This window comes from Echeneis naucrates, chromosome 13, assembly GCF_900963305.1.
Source record: "Echeneis naucrates chromosome 13, fEcheNa1.1, whole genome shotgun sequence".
Classification (NCBI taxonomy): Eukaryota; Metazoa; Chordata; class Actinopteri; order Carangiformes; family Echeneidae; genus Echeneis; species Echeneis naucrates.
This window is the reverse complement of record NC_042523.1, coordinates 14,148,459-14,172,693: the sequence shown is the minus strand read 5'-3', so window position 1 is coordinate 14,172,693 and position 24,235 is coordinate 14,148,459. Positions and strand designations below refer to the sequence as shown.

The 24,235-nt window shown below is 40.8% G+C and overlaps 1 protein-coding gene across 1 annotated transcript in view; it reads right to left on the bottom strand.

Moving 5' to 3' along the window:
- The window catches only part of grik4 (glutamate receptor, ionotropic, kainate 4), a 130,005-nt gene that overhangs the window by 61,357 nt on the left and 44,413 nt on the right, over nt 1-24,235 (bottom strand). The window contains exons 4-6 of the mRNA XM_029517000.1: nt 14,508-14,673; nt 6,261-6,439; nt 2,856-2,909 (exon numbers count right to left, since the gene is read on the bottom strand). Of these exons, the coding sequence (XP_029372860.1) occupies nt 2,856-2,909; nt 6,261-6,439; nt 14,508-14,673 (399 nt within the window). The remainder of the gene's footprint in view (nt 1-2,855; nt 2,910-6,260; nt 6,440-14,507; nt 14,674-24,235) is intronic.

Sequence of the window (24,235 nt, the reverse complement as noted above, 5' to 3'; positions counted from 1 at the left end):
GGCATAGTGATCAGCGCTGTTGCCCCACAATAAGGAGGTGATGGGTTCGGTTCCTGAGCCTGGGGCCTTTCTGTGTGGAGTTTGTAAGTTCTCCCTGTGCCTGCCTGGGTTTCCTCCCTCTGTCCAAAGACATCATGTTTGGGTTAATTGGTGACTCTAAATTGTCCGTAGGTCTGAATGCCAGCTTGAGTGATTGTTTTGCCCAAAGCAACAGATCTGATTATACCTGTGATTTCCAATTAAGGCTGATGGCACAAACAAACTAATGAAATAACCCATGAACATCACAGCGTCCTCACTTTTGGCCTTGGTTTCATCTGATGTATTTCCATTAGAAAACTTATCGGTGGTATCTACACTAGATTGTCTGGCTCACACACACAGGCTACTTCTTGAAGCAGTTATGGAGCGTTACTGTGAAGGTCAGAGGAGCGTTTTGTATTATATTACTGTATGGAGGTACGGTTCTCTGTTGACAAAACCATAAACACTCTTTAGTATTTCCCCATCGTCTGAATGTTGGTCCTGGGTGCTACAATGTCAGAAAATGGAATAATGTTTTCATCTGTCTCTGGCTCTTTACTGAATTTAGAGAAGTAGAAACTTTTCTCTGCACAGTGAGAGGATCACATAATGTCCTGCTTTGGCTTACGTTCTCAGCGTTTCACAGTACTTGAACAAATGGCCAATGCTGTCAATTTTCTTCACGGGACAGTCTCATAAAATGGCATTGTGTACTTTATGAGAAGATAAAAAAAGTGATCCAAGAACACAATGTATTTTTGTCAGAAATGTTCCATCACTGTGAATTTGGAAAATAACTGAACAATGAACCAAACTGTTAGAGACCATAATGGAAACTTGTTCCAAACCTCTTTTGTGTTTGGGTGTATTTTTATGTGTGGTGTAAATAATGTGCAAGCAGATTCATTTAAAAACAGAAAAAACTGGGTGAATCACTTACAATGACAATGGAGACAATAGTGATTCTATTCTTCCCTTCAGAGATTTCATATCATGTCCAAAGCTGTCAGGGGTACAGCACTAACCATTTGAATGGCGTTAGCTGAAGCTATTGACAATATTATCACTGAGCAATGGCTGGACTTTAAAGGAAATGGTGGTGACTGTAACAGGTGGGGGTCTTCATGTAGTATGCACCATGAAACTGCTGAAACAACAGCAGAAAAACGTGATGGGTGAGATTACTTGGGTGTCGATGCAAAGAGCAAAGGGAAAAAAAAACAGAGGAGACTGCAGAGGAGACATGAAGATAGCAGCAGCAGCCTCATAATGAGCCATAAATCAGCTTGATAGGAATTTCCTCTACAGTACTATTAGAACAAAGTGTTTCGGACCTCATTAATTTCCATTAGGGAGCAACTATGTGGTAAGTTTACTACAGCAGTGTTTTGTTTAGTTTTTTTCCTCAGATATAACAATATCTCTCACGTATCCCAAAGCCTCTCTGTGCTGAAACTCCATTATTCTCAAATTTGAGGTCACATGCAGCAGGAATGGGTGCAGACAACTGCACTCATTGTGACTCATTTTAAACTATATGTCTAGATGGGATCACACAAACCACAGTGGCGCTCAGCCAGTTGACATTTCCACCCATTATTATGCAATACTGCATTATATGAATTCTTGGTTGCAAGGGTAAGAATTACACCCACTTTATCTAAATTAGAGTAAAAAACTCCCAACCAAAAAAAAAAGAAACCCCTCTCTAACTGTTCTGTTTCTCTGCCTTACCCTTGTATTGGCACATTGAAAACAGCTTGTATTTTAACCTGGCACCTTTTGTGAATATCTACTGGATTAGCATTAAAGTGGTGGTTGTTGTAATTCAGTCATAATGATTGAGTGATTGACCTGCTTCTGCTCTGAAAGCAAGTTTTCAAAGGTGCTTGTTGACTCAACTCTGTCAATGTCTGCCTCTTTTCAAGACACTGCCCCGATCACTAAGGACAGGATCCGATATGCAGTCTGCAAGATACATTAGATACATTACAGATACAAGATACATTAAAATTTATCATGTTGTGGACATGAATAAAAATACATTACTGACAAAAACCTGGCCAAATGTTAAAATAAGAAGCAAGCGCATTGTCAAACACCATGAGGCCAATTAACTGTAGTAGCAGTAAGAAGCAGTCAAGAAAAACACTTTACAAAAAGTAAAAACTCTGTTTTCAAACCAGCCTACTCGACTAAAGTCCTTTTAAAATAATGATTGAAAAGTTCAGAAAGTTCAGTAAGAAAAGAATGATACCTCGTTGAAAACTTGACAGACTTTCCAAAATCCTAGTAGAAGTACTTCTTGTTGATTTACATCCAGCTCTAGTATATGTAGTGAAGATTTAAATAAATGGTATTGATTAAGGTATAATGGTATAATGTATTTATTGATCTGATTTCACTTTATTAAGCTTTGTTGTTCTTGGTCTGTTATTTGCTGTATGTTGTAGGAAAACAACCAAATTCAATCCCTTCACAAACTGAAGATGAATCTGATGGAACAAGTTTTAGCCAAGAAAATACTTTACACATGGATGATGCCGCAAAGAAGCGCAGTGACCTTGACCAGGGACCTTTCACCTCCAAATTTTAATCACATCATCTTTGACTCCAAGTGAACATTTTGCACACTGAAATGTTTCTTGGATATTGTACTGACACAGAAGAATAGCGACAGAACCGACAATATAACTAGAAAGGATTCTTATTATTTATGTGGCTGATTCAAACAGTCATTTCATGAAGAATCACTAAAGTGTTATATTTTGATACAAATCAGTGAATTGAACATTAACTCAAAATGCAGACACAATCTCTTATTTCCTTACCAGAGTGGTGAAGATGTAAGTGTAGTAGACAGACAACATTCCCAGCTCTGATGCCTGCATAACAAAAGACAAGAAGGGCAAGAGGGGACAAAGAGAAAAATGTAAGAGAAAGATAGTACAGAAGGTGCAAATCAGGAGTTTAAGGATCTGTGAATAAAAAGATATTCAGATGTAGGTCAGAGGAACAAAGGAGGGAAGGGGACAGGCACAAAAGAAATCATAGAAAGGAAGAAATAAAGGAGTGAAGTTGAAAGGTCAGAGATTCAGTGAAACCCTACTCAGAAAACTGATCAAATCCACATCTTGATAAGACAAGACACATTCTTATCTCATGACGGCTCTCAGTGGGGCAATTAATTTCTGAGGGGCATTAGTATGCTGCTCAACACTATCTTACAATTTCATCAGAATAAAGTCAGAGGAGCGGTTGTGAAGGACAGCATGAACTTTTCCTAGTTTTATTTCATTAGAGTCATTAGCAAAAAAAAAAAAAATAATAATAATAATAAAAAAAATGAGTGAGCTGTTTAATCATGTTGCAATACACATTATGATTCAATAAATATCATGGCTCTGCTGAAATTTCCCCATGAAATAATTAGCATCATTATTTTATGTTTTTCATCCTTTGAAATAATAACAGATGTTTTAATGGTAGATATTTGTCAGATCTGTCATTAGGACTATATGCCACTCCGTTGTTGAATATTCATCCTACAGCACTCTAAGGTGCTAATAATAAAGCATTCATTTTTAACCTGTGATGATGCCTTCAAGAAGCTTTCCCTTGAAGAAGATTTTTGATGTTATTACTCTGGGACTAGCATGAGCATGACAACTATGTAATGCAGTTATTAAGCTTCAGGAAAGTTGTTAGCATCTGCCATGGTATTACATGGTGAGTAAAGCTGGATAATAAGATATTAGGATCGGGTGGTTCAGATTTGCTTAACATATTTTCATAAAATGTGGAAAGTAATACTTCAAAGCATTGAATCTTTGCCTTGGGTGACCTGTGCCTTTACTATTCCCAAACCAACAGTAACATTTTAATCTCTGCTTGCTGCCCACATGATATTCATAAGACACAAAACAACCAACTGATGAAAAATATCCTTTTGGTTGTTGCATCTATACAAAGTGTTGCTGCCTACTTTCTGATCTTCCTGTTGTTCTACTGCAGCAGCTGGTCACCATCTATCCTTCTCTGGTTTTAGACAACTGTGTGCAACAGCAGAGGCCTGACAGAATGAGATTACATTCAGAAGACTAACACAGCTGACCTAAAGCCCCTGAATGCTAAAACCTTAGAGAGAGAGACCTTTGTGTGACGAGGGTTTGATGTAAGATGTAAAGAGGCAAATAAGATGAAATGTCTGGCATGACAAAGGACAATTCTGCCCCTTTAGACAAACTGGCCAGTCGTATCATCATCTGAGACTGGCAATCTTGGCGGTGCACAGATTTGATATGTTTTGCGACTCAGCGCTCGACATAAGGGGTGGGACTTCCAATTACCCATTTCCCAGCTGCAGGATTTTCACTGCACAGACAGAGAGAGGAACAGGGTGACACAGAAAGAAAACAAAAAAGTTTGAGATAGGGGGATGGATAAATGATAATTACATGGGGACAGAGGTGTGAGGCATATTTGTCTTCTTTGCATTTTGACAGAGAGCAAATTGTGAGAAGGAGAACAACTCTATATTAAAACTGAGGCAACAGAAGGACAGAGAAGGGGAGCAGAGAAGAGACATCCCACTGTGGCTTCCTGCAGCTTTGTTGCCTGGGGTTGCTATGGTGACTGGATGACCACTTGATTGAGGTGAGAGATTGAGATTGAAGACAACCATGAGATAGAGTATAGTGGACAGCAGAAGGACAGAGTGAGAGAAACATCTCTGTCCTTTCCATCTCTTCCCAATCCACCTTCTGTCTACAGTTATTGTCACCTTCACTCTAGCCATCCATCCATCGTCTTCAAGAAATAATGAGCTGGAAATTAATTACTAAAGACCATATGCTCCTGCCAAACACCCTCCTGTCCACTGCTCCTACAGCCATTTTATTTATGCCATAAAGGCTCTGTACATCCACCCAATGAGCCTCAATCTGGAGAAACTAGCAGGATTTTCTGGAGTCCAAGTGTCCAAGGTGCTAATAATAATGCTCTGAAGATCTGATTAATATTTGTGTGGGCCGCTGGTGGAAAAAGTCCAAACAGTGAATGTTCTCCTGTACTGCTGACAGAGCCACTCACCATCACTGAACCCGGAAAGGTGGGCCAACTAACAGTTGATACATTGAAGGATCTGCCTGCTTAATTTGCTTCATTGATTTACACAACAGATAGTTTTAATCCACAATGTGTGTTATAACATAAATTAGACAAAAGGACTTCACTTTATGAGTCTGTTCTTACTTACACTAATCAGTTTAACTGGGCAATGAATCACTGCAGCACACATCATCCATGTCATTTGATGTAACATAGTTGTTTGACAGGATTGCCTCATTTTATATTGGACACTTCCCGTCTACGGGCTCCGCAACCCCTCCCTCTTTAAAAGCATATTGTGAAAACGTGTCACACAGCTAGCTCGTGATTCAAGACAGAAAATAGATTGTGATGGAGTGACAGTGATTTTCTTTTTTTTTTATATATATGTTCTGCACACTATATTTCCAGCTGTATGGGGAATACAATCTCTGTCTCTGCAGGTAAAAACTAAATACTAATCACCCTTTTCTTCCAGTTGAAAAAACTAAGTCTATCTCAACATATACTATTACCTAAAGCCTTGAAGACTTTTTGCCCCTGGCATTTTCAACTTTGTTTTGCTTTTTCAGAGGTATGAGAATGTTATTGATGTCTTGGGAACTTTTCAACAGTATAAAACTTCAACTATAGTAAAGACTCTCTACTAAATAGATGGAATAAAGTCAGGTTAGGGCAGCACAGAGACATTGGGCTTAGCGCTGTTGCCCCACAGTAAGAAGGTTGTGAGTTCAGTTCCTGAAGTTTGCATGTTCTCCCCATGCCTGCGTGTGTTTCCTCCGGATACTCTGGTTCCCACCATCAAAGACAACATATTTCGGTTAACTGGAGACTATAAATTTTCCGTAGGTCTGGGTGTGAGTGTTTGGTGGTCTCTGCCTGTCTCTGTCTGTCTGTCTGTTGGCCCTGTGATGGACTGGTGACCTGTCCAGGGTGACCCCGACCTCGCCCAGAGTGAGCTGAGATTGGCTCCAGCAGCCCCCCGTGACCCGGAAACAGATAAGCAGTTGAAGATGAATGAATGAAAAAAGTCAGGCTCTGTTCATAAATAACAACCCCACACTGACATCCTCCCCAAAAAAATACATCGGATGAAACCAAGGCCAAAAAAACAACAATATACCAACCCTTTCCAAAATGATGTGTGACATGGTGGCGTTAGCGTCGACTATAATAGTGGCAGTCTTGTCATCTCTTATTTCCTTCAGGAGTGGGGTTGGGTCCTGGCTGTCATCAAGCATGCGCACTGACAGAGTCTCCTTGGAGATGAGGAACTGCCTGAGGAGCTGCTCCAAGTTCAATAAGCCTGTTGGTGAAATACATAAACAGACACACACACACATACACACAAATAAACAAGGTTGATTATAATCATTGGCAGACCCTCCCAGGGAGATGGAACTAAATAACCTCTTTTAAAAATTATGAAAACACATAACCGTAATGCAAATGAATGTAATAAAAGGCAAGCAAATCTGGGAAATGCAGAAATATAAACTTCACAAGTTCACTGTTGTCAAACACAAAACAAATGTGCCTCTCATTTGTTTTCTGCCACACGCATTACAACAAATCCATAAAAACTTTTCCATGCAGAACAACAGGACTGATTACCTTGAATTCCAATTGTTGTAAAGTCATCAAACACAAATGGGGTACTTCAACGGGATCTCTTGGACTGTCCCATGCTAACAAATAGTTTGACTCCAGTGAGGTAAACAGGATTTCACTAATTATAGCACAGCTGACTTAGTCAAAATGCTTGCTGCAGATTTTCACCAGTAACTGTTCATTCATGTATTAGCAGGCTCAGAGAGGTTACTGGGATAATTCTCCATATAGAAATGTAAACTAATTTGAGAGAAAACTAAAACCCAAACAAAACAGTTATTGGCCTCGCCCAGTCGATTTGACTGAGGCTCAGATGCATATAACACTTGATGTTGGCAAAGGAGTAAAGAGAAAAACAGAACTTTGTGGAGAAAACATTTGTAGAGCCCCAAAATACTATTTTCATTATCAGGCAATAATAAAATGGCACTCAACTTTTACATCAACAGATATTTTATGCGCTTTATTTTATGGTGACCGATTTAGGTGTAGCATTAGTTATTAAGTTGGCTCCTCTAGCTTCTCCACAGCACATTAACAGATGCTACGGACCATCCCAGACACCAGCATTATGTCTAATAGCTTCTGTAATTATAGCTCAGTGTTAGCCGGTCTTTCAGTCTGGCTGTATTGAGGTATATTACAGTGTGTCATTGTCTTCCTGTACCTGGCTCCCCGTGTCTGTGCACTCAGGAGACATCATTCCTGAATGCTAGTTGCTGGCTTGCCTGTGCCTTAAACCTCCCTTGCTGCTAAAACACAGAATACATTTGATGAGCTTGAAGCAGCTTCACGTGAACTGCCCTCTGTGTCTGCTGTCTGCGTCCACTCTCTGCAACTTCTTTACATGAAAAGCATCAAATGAAATTTCATGTCAAGTACGTGACATTAGATGGCGCACTGTAATAGATACACACACAGTGACACAGAAGAAAAGCTTGCATTCTCTTTAGTGTTCAGGCAGCACAGGATTCAAAGTGAAGTCAGAATCTTTTTTTCACCGGGGTGCTTTACAGCAGCCATGCTCTTCCCTCACTGCTGCTGGTGAACTTGTTTCAATCAAATGAAAAACATGCAACTGAGTAAAAACTTTGGTCTTCTTTAGTTTGTGTTGTCCCCGAACAGAGAAAACAAAGTGCATGTGTGTATATGCGTGCACATCATAGCCTGTAAAGTGTGAGTCCTTCATATTATTCTGTTGAACAAAATAATATGATATGATATTTCTTTCACAGAATAATATGAAACGGGCTGTGTATGGTGTGCAGATGTGTGTGCTTGTACTTCTGTCTTTTTGAGCACTGTGGTTTGGACATTGAACGGTGAGGATGCTTTGACTGGTCCCCTGTTCTTTAGAGGGCTTTTTGGTTTCATAATTAGGTTTAAATTATTTAATCGTATCACATTATAGTTTTTATTGTGACTGGCAACTCCCGCTTATAGGAAACAATATATCAGCAATACCTATACTGCTCATAATTGTAACTAATTGCCACCAGCCTCATGGCGGCCTGCTTGCTGCTCGAACAGAACTGGGGAAATATTCTGCTGAACATTTCCCACTGCTGTTGCTTCTAAAGTTTTCTGCTGCCAAACAGCAAGGTAGCTTTTACTGTGAAGCCAGTGCAGGGAACGTTATTACCGGTAACCACAGGTGTCACCAAATCGCCCAGGACTGAAGTCTTAAAGCATAAAACTCTTCTGCCAAAATGACAACCATGGCATTCTGCAGCCAGCGTGCGCCTGAAGTAATGCACAGTACAGCTGTAATCCAGGACGCTAAGACATGACTGTTGTGTGTGGTTAAAGATAGAGCAAAATACACTTGACTATACCCAACTACATCCATCAGAGCAGGTGCTAGACTGCTCTCTCTAAGTTTAAGATAAACATCAGAGTTGTGTTCGACTGCAAGTATCAAAGAGGATCCTCACAAGTGTAGTACACACCTAGGTGTGTGTTAGTGAGACAAAACCCCCTTATTGGCATGGACAACACATGGCTCCGACTCTCTGAGCCGCACAGACAAATGTGAGGGCTGACATTCAACTTAGGCAACTACTCATTTACCTTTCACATATTGTGTGCTTCTGACATCTCTCTCACACACAAAGACTTGCAGAAGCACAGAAGACACCTGTCACCCCACAGTGGTACAGGAAGTGTAAAACATGATCGTATCAGTATGACACACCAGTGAATATGATTTCCTTCAAAGGTCTGGGTGAAAAATATAATGAAATGTTCGTCACAGATGAAACTTTTAACACAGAACCAAAAGTCTTGATGACAGCACTACCCTGACTCATCATTAAGCCCCAAGAAGAGTATAAAATTACTTTGCCGCATCTGGGGCCATTGCTTTGAAATGATGTCAACAACACTGTGTGTCAAAAATGTTTAATTATGTCTGAGAATATTAGTCCATTAACCCAAATTACCATAAGTGGAATCATCACAATAAGTGTGGCCAAGCTGATCATCACTGTTATTTCTGCAAACAGAATTCATATTGATCCTTCATACGGCACACTGGATAACACAAAAGGACTTACACCGCAGAAAAGTCCATTTGCAGGATTTCAAGCCAAAGTTTGAAATCGCTGCGTGGGGGGATGCAGGTTAATAAAACCTTGGTGCTTTGGCAAGAAAGTATAGGTAAACCCTTTTCTAAAGTTTTCTTAACTCTTTGGTCATTAAACAAGCTATGACTGTCAACTTAGTCACTATAAAGACAATGTAGACAATATAGTGTCCCTAAGCTGCTATTTCACAAAAAATTGCAATTGTTCAGCGTCTTTATTAAGCACAGTATTCAAATCTAATGGGACAAAATAAGTGGGTCTAAGAACTGATGGAAGCTCCTTTGGCACCAATAACTTTTATTTCCATATAATTAAAGATATCTAGATAAACATGGTAATTAATTTTTCCCTGTGTTGATGATGAATTGTCCAGGTCAGAGGCGGAAAACACCCCAATCCAGACAAAGGCATGGTTCATACCAGCAGATGTTTAGTGAACAGCAATACAGTTAGGACTATGAATACATTGTAATTCCTCAAAATTGCAACTTGGACAAAGATCTGATCATATTTTACAGCAAATGCATGTATAGGCGAAGTTGCAAGAAAGATGTCCTGTGGAAGGGCATTTCCATTTTAAGGAACTCAACGTCTCTGGCTCATTTAAATAGACTATTGAGGAACAAACATGCCCCAACACTGCATATTGAAATCAAACCCAGAATGTCTCACAATGTGTTTCCAACTATTTTTCATGCACATTTTTCTGTGCACATACTCGTGAAAATGATGAAAACCTGAAAAAAGTGCCAAAAAAACATTTTTGCACCAAGCAGATGTATAAAAGTTGGGTTGTCAATGAAAGCAAAAGCCCAGAACATTTTGGACACAAACTCTGATCACTCTCCTAAATAGATAAAATAGATAAATAAAGAAATAATAATAATAAATGTCATAGTTTTTAGTAATCTGAAACAGCATTATGAGAGTTTAAAGCTTACTGCCTTGAGAATGAGATTTTTTTAAAACTACAAGGTGTTCTATTTCTACCACTACAAGCACACTGCTATAACTTACTGTATACATCCCTGTTCACTTAAGACATCACCTCCACCTGACCAGCAGATTACAGGTCACTGGAGGCTTTACCACATTGTGTCTGTAAAGCACCCAAAGTCAGTGTGTAGACAACTGTGAGTCATAGAATTCTTATTTATGACACGGGATCTAATTATTAAAAGAGAATAGAGGCACGTTGAATAACTGAGAAGTTATCATTATAATTCACAGTAAAGCATAGAGTGAAAGTGTTTCCTCCTGCAGTAGGAAGTGGAACAACCCAGTGAATTAAAATGGAAAACTTTGTTTTCCCACTGAGCATATCAAAAATTTGAGACGTTTGGTTTTGTTGAACTTGGAAACTCAGAACCTGCACTGCAGCTCCTGTTACATTCATGAGCTTATTGGATGTTTTCTTTCAGCGAACTGACAGCTACACTGATCAGTGCGCTGTTGGAAGTCCGCGTGGGAGATCTGCACATTATGAGTGTGTTCATACATCTATACATACATTAGCATTCAGGGGTGGACAGCAACAAAGTACATTTACTTCAGTACTGTCCTTAAGTACAGATTTTGAGTATCTGTACTTGAGTATTATTTTTGGGGGATACTTTTACTTTCACTTCACCACATTTGAAGGCCAAATATTGTACTTTTTACTCCACTACATTTCTATTGCTGCTCTCCTTACTTTCTACTTTTGCTCTAGTCTAACATTACTAGTTCATTGTTTTTAATTGTAATTGTTTTTGTAACACACCTCTGTGTGTGTATAATCCTCATCCTACCTGGATTATTTCTCCATAATGATCGGCTCCTTCTTCAGTTCAGAGTTTGGATGTCTTCTGACATCACTGACAACAACACGGTCCAACTCCTCATCACTCACAGCTGAATACAGGTCTAAAAAAACATTAACAACGAGTAATGTCCCGGTCCTTGTGTGTGTTGTTGTGTCTGAAGCAGTGGAGTACTTCTTCTAAATCTGCGGTATCAATATTGTTGTGCGAAATAACGCCAACAGTTTAAACAACCCCCTCCCCTCCTGCGGGCAGTCGCTTGCAGAGAAGCTAGTTTGTCCCTCTGTCCGGTGAACGGTGTGAACTCCAGCTGTGGCCGCTGTGAGCTTTATAGTCAGTGTGATGAAACTCCTAAAAGTGCTGTGTTGTGATGTTGACGGAAGTAAAGAACTGAATGAAGCCGGTCCATGTGTTCAACTACTCCGCCTTAGCCCGGACTGGTAGTTACCATGGTTACCAGCGTGAACGAGCCAAGCTAAGGTTAAACAGAATTAGCTTTGTAGCTAGCTACACTAGCATAAGCTCAGCTAGCTAAAATGCGGAGCCGCGACTCTAACTCACTAATTCTCACCTCCATTTCTGCCGTCATCCTGAATCTATGACAAGAAGTACGATCATAAAAGGAGGCAGAGGAAGAACTAGACATGGAGCACCCAGGACAGTCTGTTAATCAAGGTGAATAGTAGAGACAGCAACACAAGGTAACACACAGCACAACCAGCAGAGACCGGACCACCAGACCCCCCGGAGTCTGTGTTTATTGTGTCCATATAGAATATGTTTTGTTCAGAAGAGAGACTGGACCAGAGGTCTCTAAAGCCGGTCCTGGATGTTTCCTGATTCAGATGAGTGACTCCTGATCAGACTTCAGCAGAGCTTGATGACGAGCTGATCATTTGAATCAGGTGTGTTGGAGCAGGACAGTGTCCCTCCAGGACCGGAGCTGGAGACCTCTGGACTGGACCAAACCCCTCCAGAGACAGAGACTGGACCGGATCCCTCCACAGACCGGTTCTTTAGGGCCTCTTTAACTGAAGGTATTTTTGAGTAATAAACATCTGTAGCAGAATCACATCAGTGTATTGTATAATGACAATAAAGATACTTTCCTTTCTTGAGTTTCCTTAGGCATTTATTTTCTACTTTTACTTAAGTAATATTTTGACAAAGCTACATTTCCTTGTATTGGAGTAACACTTCACAAGGAGCATCTGTACTTTTACTCAAGTAGTGAAGCTATGTACTCTGTCCAGCTCTGTTTGCATCTGTGACTCCGTTCATTTACAAAAGGCCGCAGGAACACAACATGAAAATTCAACCACATGGATGGTTTTCTTCTTACAGTTACAGTACTGCAGCTGCTACTGCTTACACTGCCATCAATAGAGGAGGTTAGCTAGATTAACGCCTGTCCTGGTGTGCACCATGCCTTCGGGCACCGCTCACCATCCACTTCCGCCTCCTCAGCCATGGCTAGAATATATTCATGAATTGGCCATGGTCTATTAGGCTGTCACTGGCCTGGGTGATTAATGGAGCTGGTGCATGTGGACAAGCCACCGATAGGAGGGCTGCCAGCCGACCTGAATGTGAGACTGGACGGGGCGGGTGGAGCTGGAGCCAAAGAGGAATAAGTTTCAGCTAATGCCACTGCAGAACACAGATATTTGCACACACATTGACAAATATAAACACATACACAAATATAGGCATGCTGCCACTGGCTGCGTTTTTCATGGAACCAATGAGTGTCGGCATCAAGGCAGACATGCCATTCCCTGCACACTCTCCCTCTTGTTGCTTATGTACAATTCCAGCATGGTTGTCTCCTCCCTTTCCCTCACCCCAGTCACTAAATATCACATCTCCCACATCTGGCAAATAGCCTCCTCTCCTCTCATCTCCTCTCAGTTTTCTCTATCGAACTTTCATATCCCCTCATCTTTTCATTCAATTTCCGTTCCCCTCTTATACACAGAATAAGAACCTTCCCACCAACATACACATCCACAGCCAACCAGAGGGAGAAATAAAAGTGACATTAAAATCACTTTCTTCCCCCCAAAACTTTCCAATATTGAAGTCAGAGGATATCTAAAAGGTTCACTCGTTATCACAGCTCTTGCCAGAGCTGTATTCATCAACACTCTGTGGAGTACATGTCTCAGGAGCAGGATCTTAGCCCTGAATTAGAAAAATGACTGACAGGTACAGCAAGACCTGGAAGGAAAACAAGTAATGATACAATTTGACCCTGGCTGTAGGGTTGGTTTAAAAAGAAGTATATATTTTCTTTTGGTAAATTTAATTCATTCTTCACAGCAATAGTTTCAAATGTATCAAAGTACCCTAGCCCTTTTTGAATTTGTATAACCCCACCCCCCTCCAAAAAAAAAAAAGAAAGTTTGGTTTGCTAAATAAAAGATGCTGCTTCAAGGGATAAAATCTAAAGGTTATAAATGAAAGGTAACAGCCAAGTAAAGACCAAGAGACAGTCAAAGAGAAAGTTGAAAAGCAGAAAAACTGAGAGTGGAGATAGATGGAGCAGGCGGCTCACAGTGGCTCATTGCCATCTCAGGTCTGTCTGACACATTGTTGATGTCTCAAGCCTATTTCCTGTCTTCAAAGCCTACTCCTTATTTGGAAAAAGGTTAGCGGGTGCAACTCAGGGTCACTCTGCTTTTGTCTAGCTGGTTGTAATTACTGCTTGCTGCACTAAGAGAGGGTGGGAACAGGCTATGATTTAATCTTCCTCTCCAAAAGAATTAACCCTCCTGGAGGAGATTTTACAAGCTTTTATTTTTGAGGTCATTCAGTTTGGTATCTTTAAAATATAACAAGTGTCTTTGACAAAAGGAGGTCATATCATTGGTGGTGCTCTCTTGTCTGTCTTTAAGATCCGTTCTGATCATCAGCAGGCAGCGACTGAAAAGTCCACACAGTCATCACACTGGGATTCAAGTTTTAAAACAGGCTACACATGACAGAGCGTAATGTTTATTCTCATCATTTTAATTAGGGTATGACAGTGACATTGAAAAAGAAGATTTTACAATAAATGTAATTTATTTTGGGATGCTGATGTCGGGCATGCTGCTGTGAAGGCATTCTAGCCGTGGAGGGCAGCAGCTGCTTCAGAAGGGAGCATGGCATAGGGTGCATTATTGATAAGCGCCGCATCTGTTGTCAGAACACAGCCAGCCCGCGTGCAAGAAGATTATGTGTGCAAACACGTGTAAAAAAAAAACAAAATGTAGACATTAAACAGAAATGTTTGCACTTTGTTGGCAAATGTGGGGAAAGCAGCTTGTGGGGATCCTTCACAGGTGTGAATGGCCGTGTGTTTGTCATGAGGGTGTGAGAGCCATATACTCACAGTCAGCCTGGGCACAGATGAGGCAGGCAGTGGTGCTGTTGAAGAAGGTGAGAAGTCCTGCTACAGCCAGGCTGATGTCGGTGTTGGTTGGCCTCAGGTCCAGAGTGGTAAACCGGGGGAACTGAACCTTCAGAATGTCTTCAGGAGCCACCTTGACATAGGGAACCTGCAAAGAGATACGATATTGATATCAGACTGTATGCAGCACTTGAGCTTGACATTTTATGTTTAAAAAGGCAGATGTCAGCAGACAGGGCAATCCCAGGAGAGAAGAGAAAATGGCTGTTAACTGCAGTACAAAAATAGTACAAACGCCAGAAGAAAGAAGAGCTCTGAGGAAAATCGGTTTAATCTGTTATGATAAACTGTAAGGAAGCATAACCCAGGGATCTGTGCTGTGCATATTCAGAATAGATATATTTTTCAGTGACTGAGGCGCTGATACGGATGTAGAATACAACTTGAGATGTAAAAACTTATTTCTGTTCCTCCCACACAAGCAAGCTTTGGTTGGAGAAATCTCCAACATAACAACCCAAACATTGCCTAACCAAATGTTACGAAACATTTGTATATCTTCCTGACTGTGGAGGATCCAGGCACTCAGAAATATCCGGAATAATGTGAGATTTTTAAAACAAATTAAAATCATCATGAGTTATATTAATATAGTAATTATCTAGACCTTGAGTATTTGCATTGACTTCAACTTGAGGATGGTTGAATCCACTACAAGTGGCCAGTGCAGAGGTTGTTGAGGCTGGTGCATGTATATGATGGTTATATGAAAGTATTTTTTTTTTTTTAAATCTGATGCACTTCCTATCACAAATCACACAAAAAAGGAAAAACGCAAATACACATTGCAGAAAGATAAAGACAGATAGAAAAGAACATCTGAAAAGCCACATTGTCACATTTTCAATATGGGTATAATAAACAGAATATTAGCATGAAAGCTCAAGAACATTCACATTTTGCCAGAATTCGAAAACTACGATCAGACACAAAGAAAAGTAAAAACAGCCGGTCAATCATTTAGTACAAACCAATAAATACACAGTTTGGCCATCTCAGGCTTATTGGGAAGTTTCACTCTCCAAAGAGGACACTTAGACAACCTTAAATCCTGAAACTATACAAGCATCTGTATTCCTCAGCTACCCCGAATGACTAAATCATACCATGCCCACTGTACTAACATCGTACATGGGCTCATCTCCACTGTCAGAAGGGCGGTTAAGTACACCGCAGCTAACCCTGCAGCCTTCCACAGCAGATCACAGCAAACAAAAACCAGATTGGAGCTCCTTACAAATCTGCTGAACTTTAGTGAAATCAGAAAATACATTCCCCGAACGTTCAAACATATTTCCCTTCTATGCCCCCCCCCCACCCAGCAAATGGAATCCATGTCTGCTTCAGCTCACCACATGATGATGTGAACAAAGAGCAGGGATCCTGCCATATTACTGGTTTGAAGATACTTTATAACGCTGTCCTGATTCATCACATTGAACCATACAAAGGCACCAAGTGTGTGATTTTGGATCACATTCCAGTCTGACACAACAATATCTCTGTCCGTTCTGCTATGCCAACACTAGCTTTCACATAGACAGTGTAAGAGTCTCGCTGTTTGACTACCCCCACTGTGGGCTCAAAGGACAACAGATAACCCCCACCCCACCCCACCAGCCCTCATTCTGGGTTTGCACCTTCTATCAGAATGATGTGGCAGAACGAAGGTGCAACATTTCCACCCTGAACAGGTGCATAAAATGGGGTAGTGGGGCTTGGGAGGAAAAAGACGGGTAGAAGGAGACTGTAAGCGTGAGTGTGGCAGGTTTTGGGTCGAGCTGTTGGCAAGTCACTGTGGTAGAGTGCAGCAGGGCTCGAAGGGGATAGAGGAGGGCATGCTGGGACCGAGAGGAAGAACAGGGGAGGGAACCTCTACATCATGGCAGATTGCCTGTCTGTGTGCTTCCCAGCACCCATACATTGCTTTTGCTCTCGTCCCCACATCCCCTCGATTGGTTTTCCATCCCTACCCATCAGGGTGTAATGGAGTCCCCTGGGTGACTGGATGGATGGAGGTGCTGCGACTACTGACAGCCACCGCAACACCATTCATTCCTCTCAAGGAGCCCTAAAACCTGGGTAATAGCTGTACACCACACTGGGGAAATGTACGCATCTTCAGGTGTGTCCTTCATCTTCCCTGCTGCATTTGTACAATGTTTCGCAGCCCCTTTCTGATATCTTACCATTTTTTCTCCTGTTTCTCTGCGTACCCCAGATTGTTTGCCCTTTTTTCTTCGTGTCCCCTCGTGTCTGCTGTGCTGCAGACTGGTGCCGGTGTCTGATTTTTAACCTGTCATTTAAAAATCTGACATGCGTCAATAGGCTGTATCTGAGGCAGTAGGGGTTGAGAAAGCTGCTTACACACACACACGCACACACATACCAGATTGACACTTTGTCTTTCACCATTGAATTGGCGCACTGGACCCTATTGCTAAAAACATTACTATCTCTGGGGAACTTCTCCTGATTGAGTCTTCATTCATTATCAAATTCAAAAGCATGTAGTCTTGACTCACACTGAATCATTTTTTCAATTTTTTCATTTTCATTTTCTCATATGATGTCTACTGGAAACATTTTATTCATTTAAATACAGTTCTTTACTGAAAAGGAACTTTTATAAGATGCTTAACACAGCTTTAAAGCTTTTCCTTTTGAAGTCATCTTCCACATTGGAACCTGTAACTCCAGCTTACAGCAAGGCCTGCAAGAAGAATACATCATGCCTTTGTATTTTTGCCCCTCGGTTAGAGAAATGAAATTAATTGATTCTTAATCTGCAGTAGTTTCTCATGATGAGGTGGAGTGACAAAGTGTTGCACTAAAGTTAAAAGAGAGGTACTCCATGCAAAGAAAATCAATTTCTGCATCACTAACAGCAAGTTGTCAGCCATGTCAAAGTCACTTGCCAGACCTCTTATCTTTAACCAACAGCTAACATCAGTCGCTCTGCTAGTTGATTAAACCCAAAAATAAAAACAGAAAAATCTTTTCCTCTGTGTGTCTCAGCAGCTTCAAAGACTCGGCGAACCAAACAGCTGCATCAGTGTATCTCTGCAGGAAGAAACACCAGTGAGGTAATTTATTGCCAAACTGGATAATGTTATTGTTTGTTAATTGTCTCCACTGGAAAATGTCATGCCAATCTTTGTTTAGGTTGATGGTATCAAAGCTGTTTTCCTTATCAATAATTTACTTGTAATGGGAAAGAATTTGTCCATGGGGACAAACAAACAGCATGTTGTTCCCTTTTCAGACCTACGAGTTGGCTGAGGTAAAAGGTTAAAGGTGTTCTTTTGTGTTGAGCTGTACTTACTGTTTAAAGTTGTATCCCCTGTGTATGTTTATTAGTTTAGTTTAGAATTTTAATTCCCTTCATTTGGTTATATTCATTTGTTGACTTCGGTAAAGGGCTTTGTGGAAAAATAAATGAAATTTCTTTACTTGAAACCTGTTACCATGTGCTTTGACTGCTTGGTCCATGACAGCCTATTTTATTATACTTTTTGGTTTTACATACTGAAAATTAAGTGTATTGATGCAGGCTTTTTTCAACCTTGTTTCTTGTTCCGTCCTGTGATAAACCCATAGAAAGCTATCTGCCCAGCACTAAATGGCACAACTGCTGTTTGAACATAATGTAACATTTTGGCTGCTACTGGTGGGAAAATGCAGAGCAAAAGAGTAAATATTGAATGAATGTGACTAGTGAATATTGTGTTTATACTCATTAAGCCTACAAAAATATGAACCAATATGAAAGTCACAGAGATCTGCTGTTTAATATCATTATCAGCAAAAACAAAAAAACAACTGTATGAAGTAATATGAAGCAGTGTAGTTTTTACAGGCTGTTTATCCTGCAGGCTAAGTTAAGAGCAGTCAAGATGAAGGTTTAGGAGTTGTGTTTTCCTTCATGTAGTTACACATCACATCATTTAAAAGGTAACTAAAATATCTCACAGACAAAAATAACTGCATCGATTTAAACACAATCTTTACACATATTAAATACATTACCACATCATGGGTAGAGAGAGCAGTTAAATTCAAACAAGCTTTGTAAATATGAATTCACTTGGCTGGGGCACAGAAAATTATTATTAAAGGCAATGTAAACAACTTGTAGATCCTAGTAAGCAGGCTGTAAATCAAAATTACATCTAAGTGTCTTTTAAAAGCATCTGCTCAAGGCTGTGGCACCATTCGTGTGGGAGTGAAACTAATTGCATCTGAAAATTGTAAGGGGAAGAAAATCTCAGGCAGACAATGAAGCCCAAGGTAGCTGCTCAATTTTTATTAATCTGGTAGCTTCACTGCAAATATAACCAAATACCATGGAGTAAGTCAGGCATTTGTCAGGGGATTGACACGTGGGTGGAGAGTGGGAGATTGGGTGCAAAATGGGAGAGATAGAAAGAGAACAACCGAATGTCTGACTGAAAAACAAGTTGACGAAGGGAACGACAGAGAGGGGTAAACAGACTGTATGACAGCGAGGGGAGGAAACATAACCTAATAGGTAGTGAGGAATGGTGAAGGGTCTGTAATCAGTACTCACTAAATGGTGTCATTGAATTTAGCAGTGTGAGATTTGAGGATCTTGTCAAAGGCAATCTTTCTCATGTTCGTCTCTTTATTAGTTCATTACTCAAGACGTACAGTTTCATGAGATTCAATAACAGCATCAGCATTTAGCTTTGTTATTGTTTGGTCTCAGTGGGCCACGAATACATTCAAAGTTAAAGCAGATTATTGTGGCTCTCATTTATTATTTAGGAGATGCAGTACTTATTGGGTAATAGAAGAGGAAGTCATAAAAGTTGTTTATGCTGTATTTATTGTGTAACGACTAGAGCAGAGTATCGGAATTCAATACCTTTAGGATGCCATCCCAAATACAGCACTGTGAAACATTTCAGCCATGATGCTTCGACTCTTCCCCACCATACAAAAGGATCAGAGAAACATCTGACTGATCCCAAATTTATGACGTGGCATGACATCAAACTCAAATGTACAGCCAGAGTGATTCAGATTTATCTTCAGAGCTGGAAACAAGTACTCCAGCAAAAGATAAGCATTGTGGACACCTAAATCGAAGTTCTCCAGGCAGCTTGAAAAAATGTACACATGCAAAAAAATACAGTGTGCGCAGTCCACCTGATGCTACATGTATTTTAAATCAAAATCTCATTTGATCTGTTTTTTGCACAGGAGTTGGGATGCCCATCTGCAGCAATGACAAGGCAAAACTGTCCTACCCCTGACATCAAGGCACAGAGTCAGGCACTTTCTTACAGCTCAACAAGCGCATGTACGTGTGTGTGTATCAGTCCACTGACTGCTTCAATGTGAGTCTGTGTTTGTATAAATGTGTGTGTACGTATGCGTGTTTCCTGCCGTATGACAGAATGACTGGCAGGTCTGCAGACAGGGGTTTGACAGGCGTTTAATGAGGAAGATCTCACGGGACAGAGGCTTTAACACACACACACACACACACACACACACACGGGCACTCTTGCACACAGCGCGAGCAGTAGGGAAAAGAAAGTACCTTTGTTTGGCAGCAAAAACGCCTCAACTGAATTGCAAGGTGCTTGTAATATATTTGCCTTAATTACACTGAGCTCGCACTGTGATCTCCTCAGATTACCTTTAAAAACAAAGAATAAAATAAACCTACACGTTTCAATCTGCCAAATTGGTGATGTGCTGCTAGATGTTTGTTGGAAGCAGGTTTTTCATCACTTTGTAGAAAGCTTACCAACCTTTCTTCAGGTTACATTCAAGACAGGTAGTTTCAAGTCTGACTGGGCATTAGAGAGAAGACCATTGCTCTGAACTGAAGTGAAGGAGAAAGCTAATTTCCCCTCCATCCCGTCCAACAAGCTCTGGGTTGCCTCGGTTGTTGAGCTGACAAGTGCCCATGTCATTCTGCTACCTGTCTGCCGTGCACCTAACAGGGGCCTGTCGGGTGGGGTCTGAGGGTGGTGGTGGTGGTGGGGGGTTGTGTGTGAATGTGCAGCAGTGCCATATGGAGAGCAGAGACATAATGAGCAACTACATCTGTTGCCCTAGACTCAGAGGGATGGGGGAACAAAACTCAGTTTAATAGAGTATTACTACCCTTTTATGGGTCTTGGTATATGCCAGACTCGGTTTTAGGACAGTTTGCGTAGGAAATATTCCTCCGCCATGTTCGAAATCACTCATTTACATTACTACACATTAACCTGTCTATAAATTAGCATACAGCACATTCTTGTCTAGAAGAAAGAACTGTCCTTGAAAATATTTGGCAATGCAGCCGAATGGACAGCAGCCACTCAGTCTCACTGAGCAAAATACAAGGCTTAGTGATGAAAGATTGACAACAGTTCATTTACTCTTTAAAAGAGAACAGAGCTAATCAGAGATCATCAGAAGACTGAGCAGAGTATAAAGTCTGGCTGGTTGCATCTATATTGCAAGCCAGAGAATTATGTTGGCCACTAAGCATTAGGGAACAGATGCTGTTGGAGGCATTGTCCATCAGTCAGCAGTTGTAATGCCAAGGCTGGAACGCCAGAGTGGAGCTGGCAAAGATGGCGTTGCAGGGTGGCATTAGATGGAGGAGGGCAGGTGGTCGTCTATTATGGCTACCTGATCCCCTTTCGGACCAAAAGGTTTATGAGAGATTTGGGAGACCAGCTGTTGGCATTCAAAAAGAAAATAAAACCTTGAGAGAAAGGAAGATGAAAAACCAGATTTAAGAGAGTCTGCTCGTCAACTCCACCCTCCTCACAATCTCTATCTGTGATCGCCAGCTCATTCTGCTCTCAGCCCATGCAGGCAGATCTCTATTTGTGGTAGTAATGAGGCTGCATCAGGTCCCTGTGGTAATCGCAGAAGCAGACCACTGATAAAGATGAAGTGGGCTGCGGATCCCACAGTGCCTTTTAGGAGAGTGGAACATTGACCACAAGATCTCTATCTCATTGATCAGCCAGTTCAGTGGGGAAAAAAAAAGTTCCTTTCCTCCAGAGAGGCCCTTTCCTCTCTGCTGTCCTATTTCAGAGCAAAATGTCTTTGTGGAAAAAAAAAGAGATAAATGCTTTTAAACTCCCCATTGGCTACCAGCTGTGTTGGTTTTATTGTGAGCAGTAAATATAAAAAAAGAAACTACTAATTTGATTTGAGAGGCCTTTCTAAATCCGCCTACCTGAGAAAATGAAGGAATTTCCCATTAATATGGTCTAAAATGACCACTGTAAGTCTATCTGTAATTATCCAGCATAGGAAAACATGTTTGCATTGCTGAATTCAAAAGCTTTGATTGGAAAAGTATTTTGTCTAATCTAACAGTGGGCTTAATCCACTTCTGGGATTCTAGCCAAATGTTTGACTTACACCACCAAACAAAGCACAGCTCAACTTTACACAACAAATTTGGCATTCAGTTGGCCAAAAAGTCTTTGAGAACCTGGCCTTTGAGTACAACACAAACACGTTGACGGGGAGCCAAAAGACTTGAATGTTCGTGGTGAGTTTGATTTCATAGTGGGGGAACAGCAGAGCGTCAATGCAGTGAGCTGCTGCAAGGAAGCTGAGAAGTATCAGCTTGGTTGAGCACTGGCTCCTTCTTCACCAGACAAAAGCGCCACAACTTTACACAGCTGACAAAGACAACATTGTATCAAGGAGCAGAGTTCCTTTTCGTAGCCTTGATGGCAACAATCAGCTTAATTGAAATCCATTTTGCTTGCTGCTCACCTGGGAGTCACTCCGGTTTTTTCCCTGGCTTTCTTTTCAGAGATCAAATCAAGAGGCTGCTTCCTGATAACAAAGTAGCGTAGTGCATTTGAATATGCGCATGGCAGTTCTCCTAGTGAGGCCTTGACAACGCAGATCAATGGCGTTGCGAGAGAAGGGTCAGCGGAGGTGCAGACGACAGCTGTGCTCCTCTAATTATGATCAGGCAGAGACGGCGGAAGCACCTGCGTTTTGTTTGCAAGCAGACAACACAGAAGAATCCAGCACGGAGTGACATCCAGCTTAACATCCCCGTTCTTTGAACAAAACTACGTACAGATTTGTGCAGTTGTATGAACAGGCACGCTCAAACCTTAGAGAAATGAATGACGGTGTCATTATGTATTATTCATCATTTTATTTGAGCGACTAAATTACTCATTAAATCACTGTGCCGCTGAGCAGCTACAAGATAAAAGACAAAGTACTTCTAGTCTAAAATATTTTTGCTTGGATGTACTGAACATATGTACTAAATATTATACATGCTTTATTTATTTATATTATTTATTTACTGTAAAAGATCCTAAATATTTTTATTTACATATACATATGTACATATACACTTACTGTATACAGTCCTTTCAGCCTGAAATTATTTAGAATGATTCCTTTGTCATCTATTTCAAATAGGTGTGCTAATGGTAATAGTGAAGCTAACTTGAGCCTATTAGCCACAGCTGAAATAATGCTAAAAACCTGCTACCGGGTCAGCAAGAGGCTGATAACTTAGTGGACTCAACACATTTATGCTTACTTTCTCAACACAGTCAATGTACTGCATATATTTGATTATAAGACAGTGCAGATCATCTATTACATTGGCACAATAAAGGGTGGCACAAAATGGACCAACAGTGCATCTACTGTTATCTGCTTGTTGTTTATACAGCAGAGGAAGTTTATAAACTGCATTTTGAAGCAAGCAGTAAAGCTCTCGAAAAGTCCAAAAAAGGGGAATTAATGTGAAGGATGGTGCGGCTCCATTTTTAAGACTTCTTCAGTTGAGCACCTGCTGTTGAAAGCTTTTTACTTTCCTTTCTGAGTGAAAGAATTAATTCCCAAGACTTTCTGACAGACACAAATGAACAAAAATAAAATTGCACTTGAATCTTAAAGAAGGCCTCTCTAAAATGTTGTTTCCCCAATTTTTAATGTGCATTTTAGAAACTGTAGAACTTTAGACCATAATGAATCGTAAAGATGGTAACACATTGAGTTGAGAGAGTGAAAGCCTGAATGCCGGAATATGAATTGCATTCAGCTGTGGACTGAGACATGATATTGTGTCACTCACAGCGAAGAAAATATCTTTTTTCTAACTAACCCTCTTTTTGTCGAAATGCAGTCTTAATTAAATAACTAAACGGCAGCATTTGAATTCATCTAACAGGCATCAAGTGTGATGTGACGCTTTCCCCAGCTGGTCACAAATGAAAGAGGCAAAAAAAAAAAATGCTGGCAGTTCGGCTCGATCAGATCTTATTCCTGGTTGTGACTAACAGAGCTGCCAAAACAATGTATTTGGCTGGACAGCATTTGATTTTACATGTAGTGATTTTAAAGGCCAATTACAGTGGAGCGCTTAACCATAAACTAACCCTTTGAGCAGAACAAGGTCGACAGCAGAACTAATACCTCTGTGCACTCAGACACAGCGTCGTGAAACTGTGAGGAGTGATTAGGGAGAGGCAGAGAGAGAGAGAGAGCTGGCCTTTGAACACCAAAGCCTTGATCTATTAGTTTTGCTAAAAATGCTACATGTTGACCTGGCAGTCACCTGTAGATGATGTCTGAGGCAGGAGGAAAATGGCTAGAAATGGACAGACGGAAGAGGTGAAATA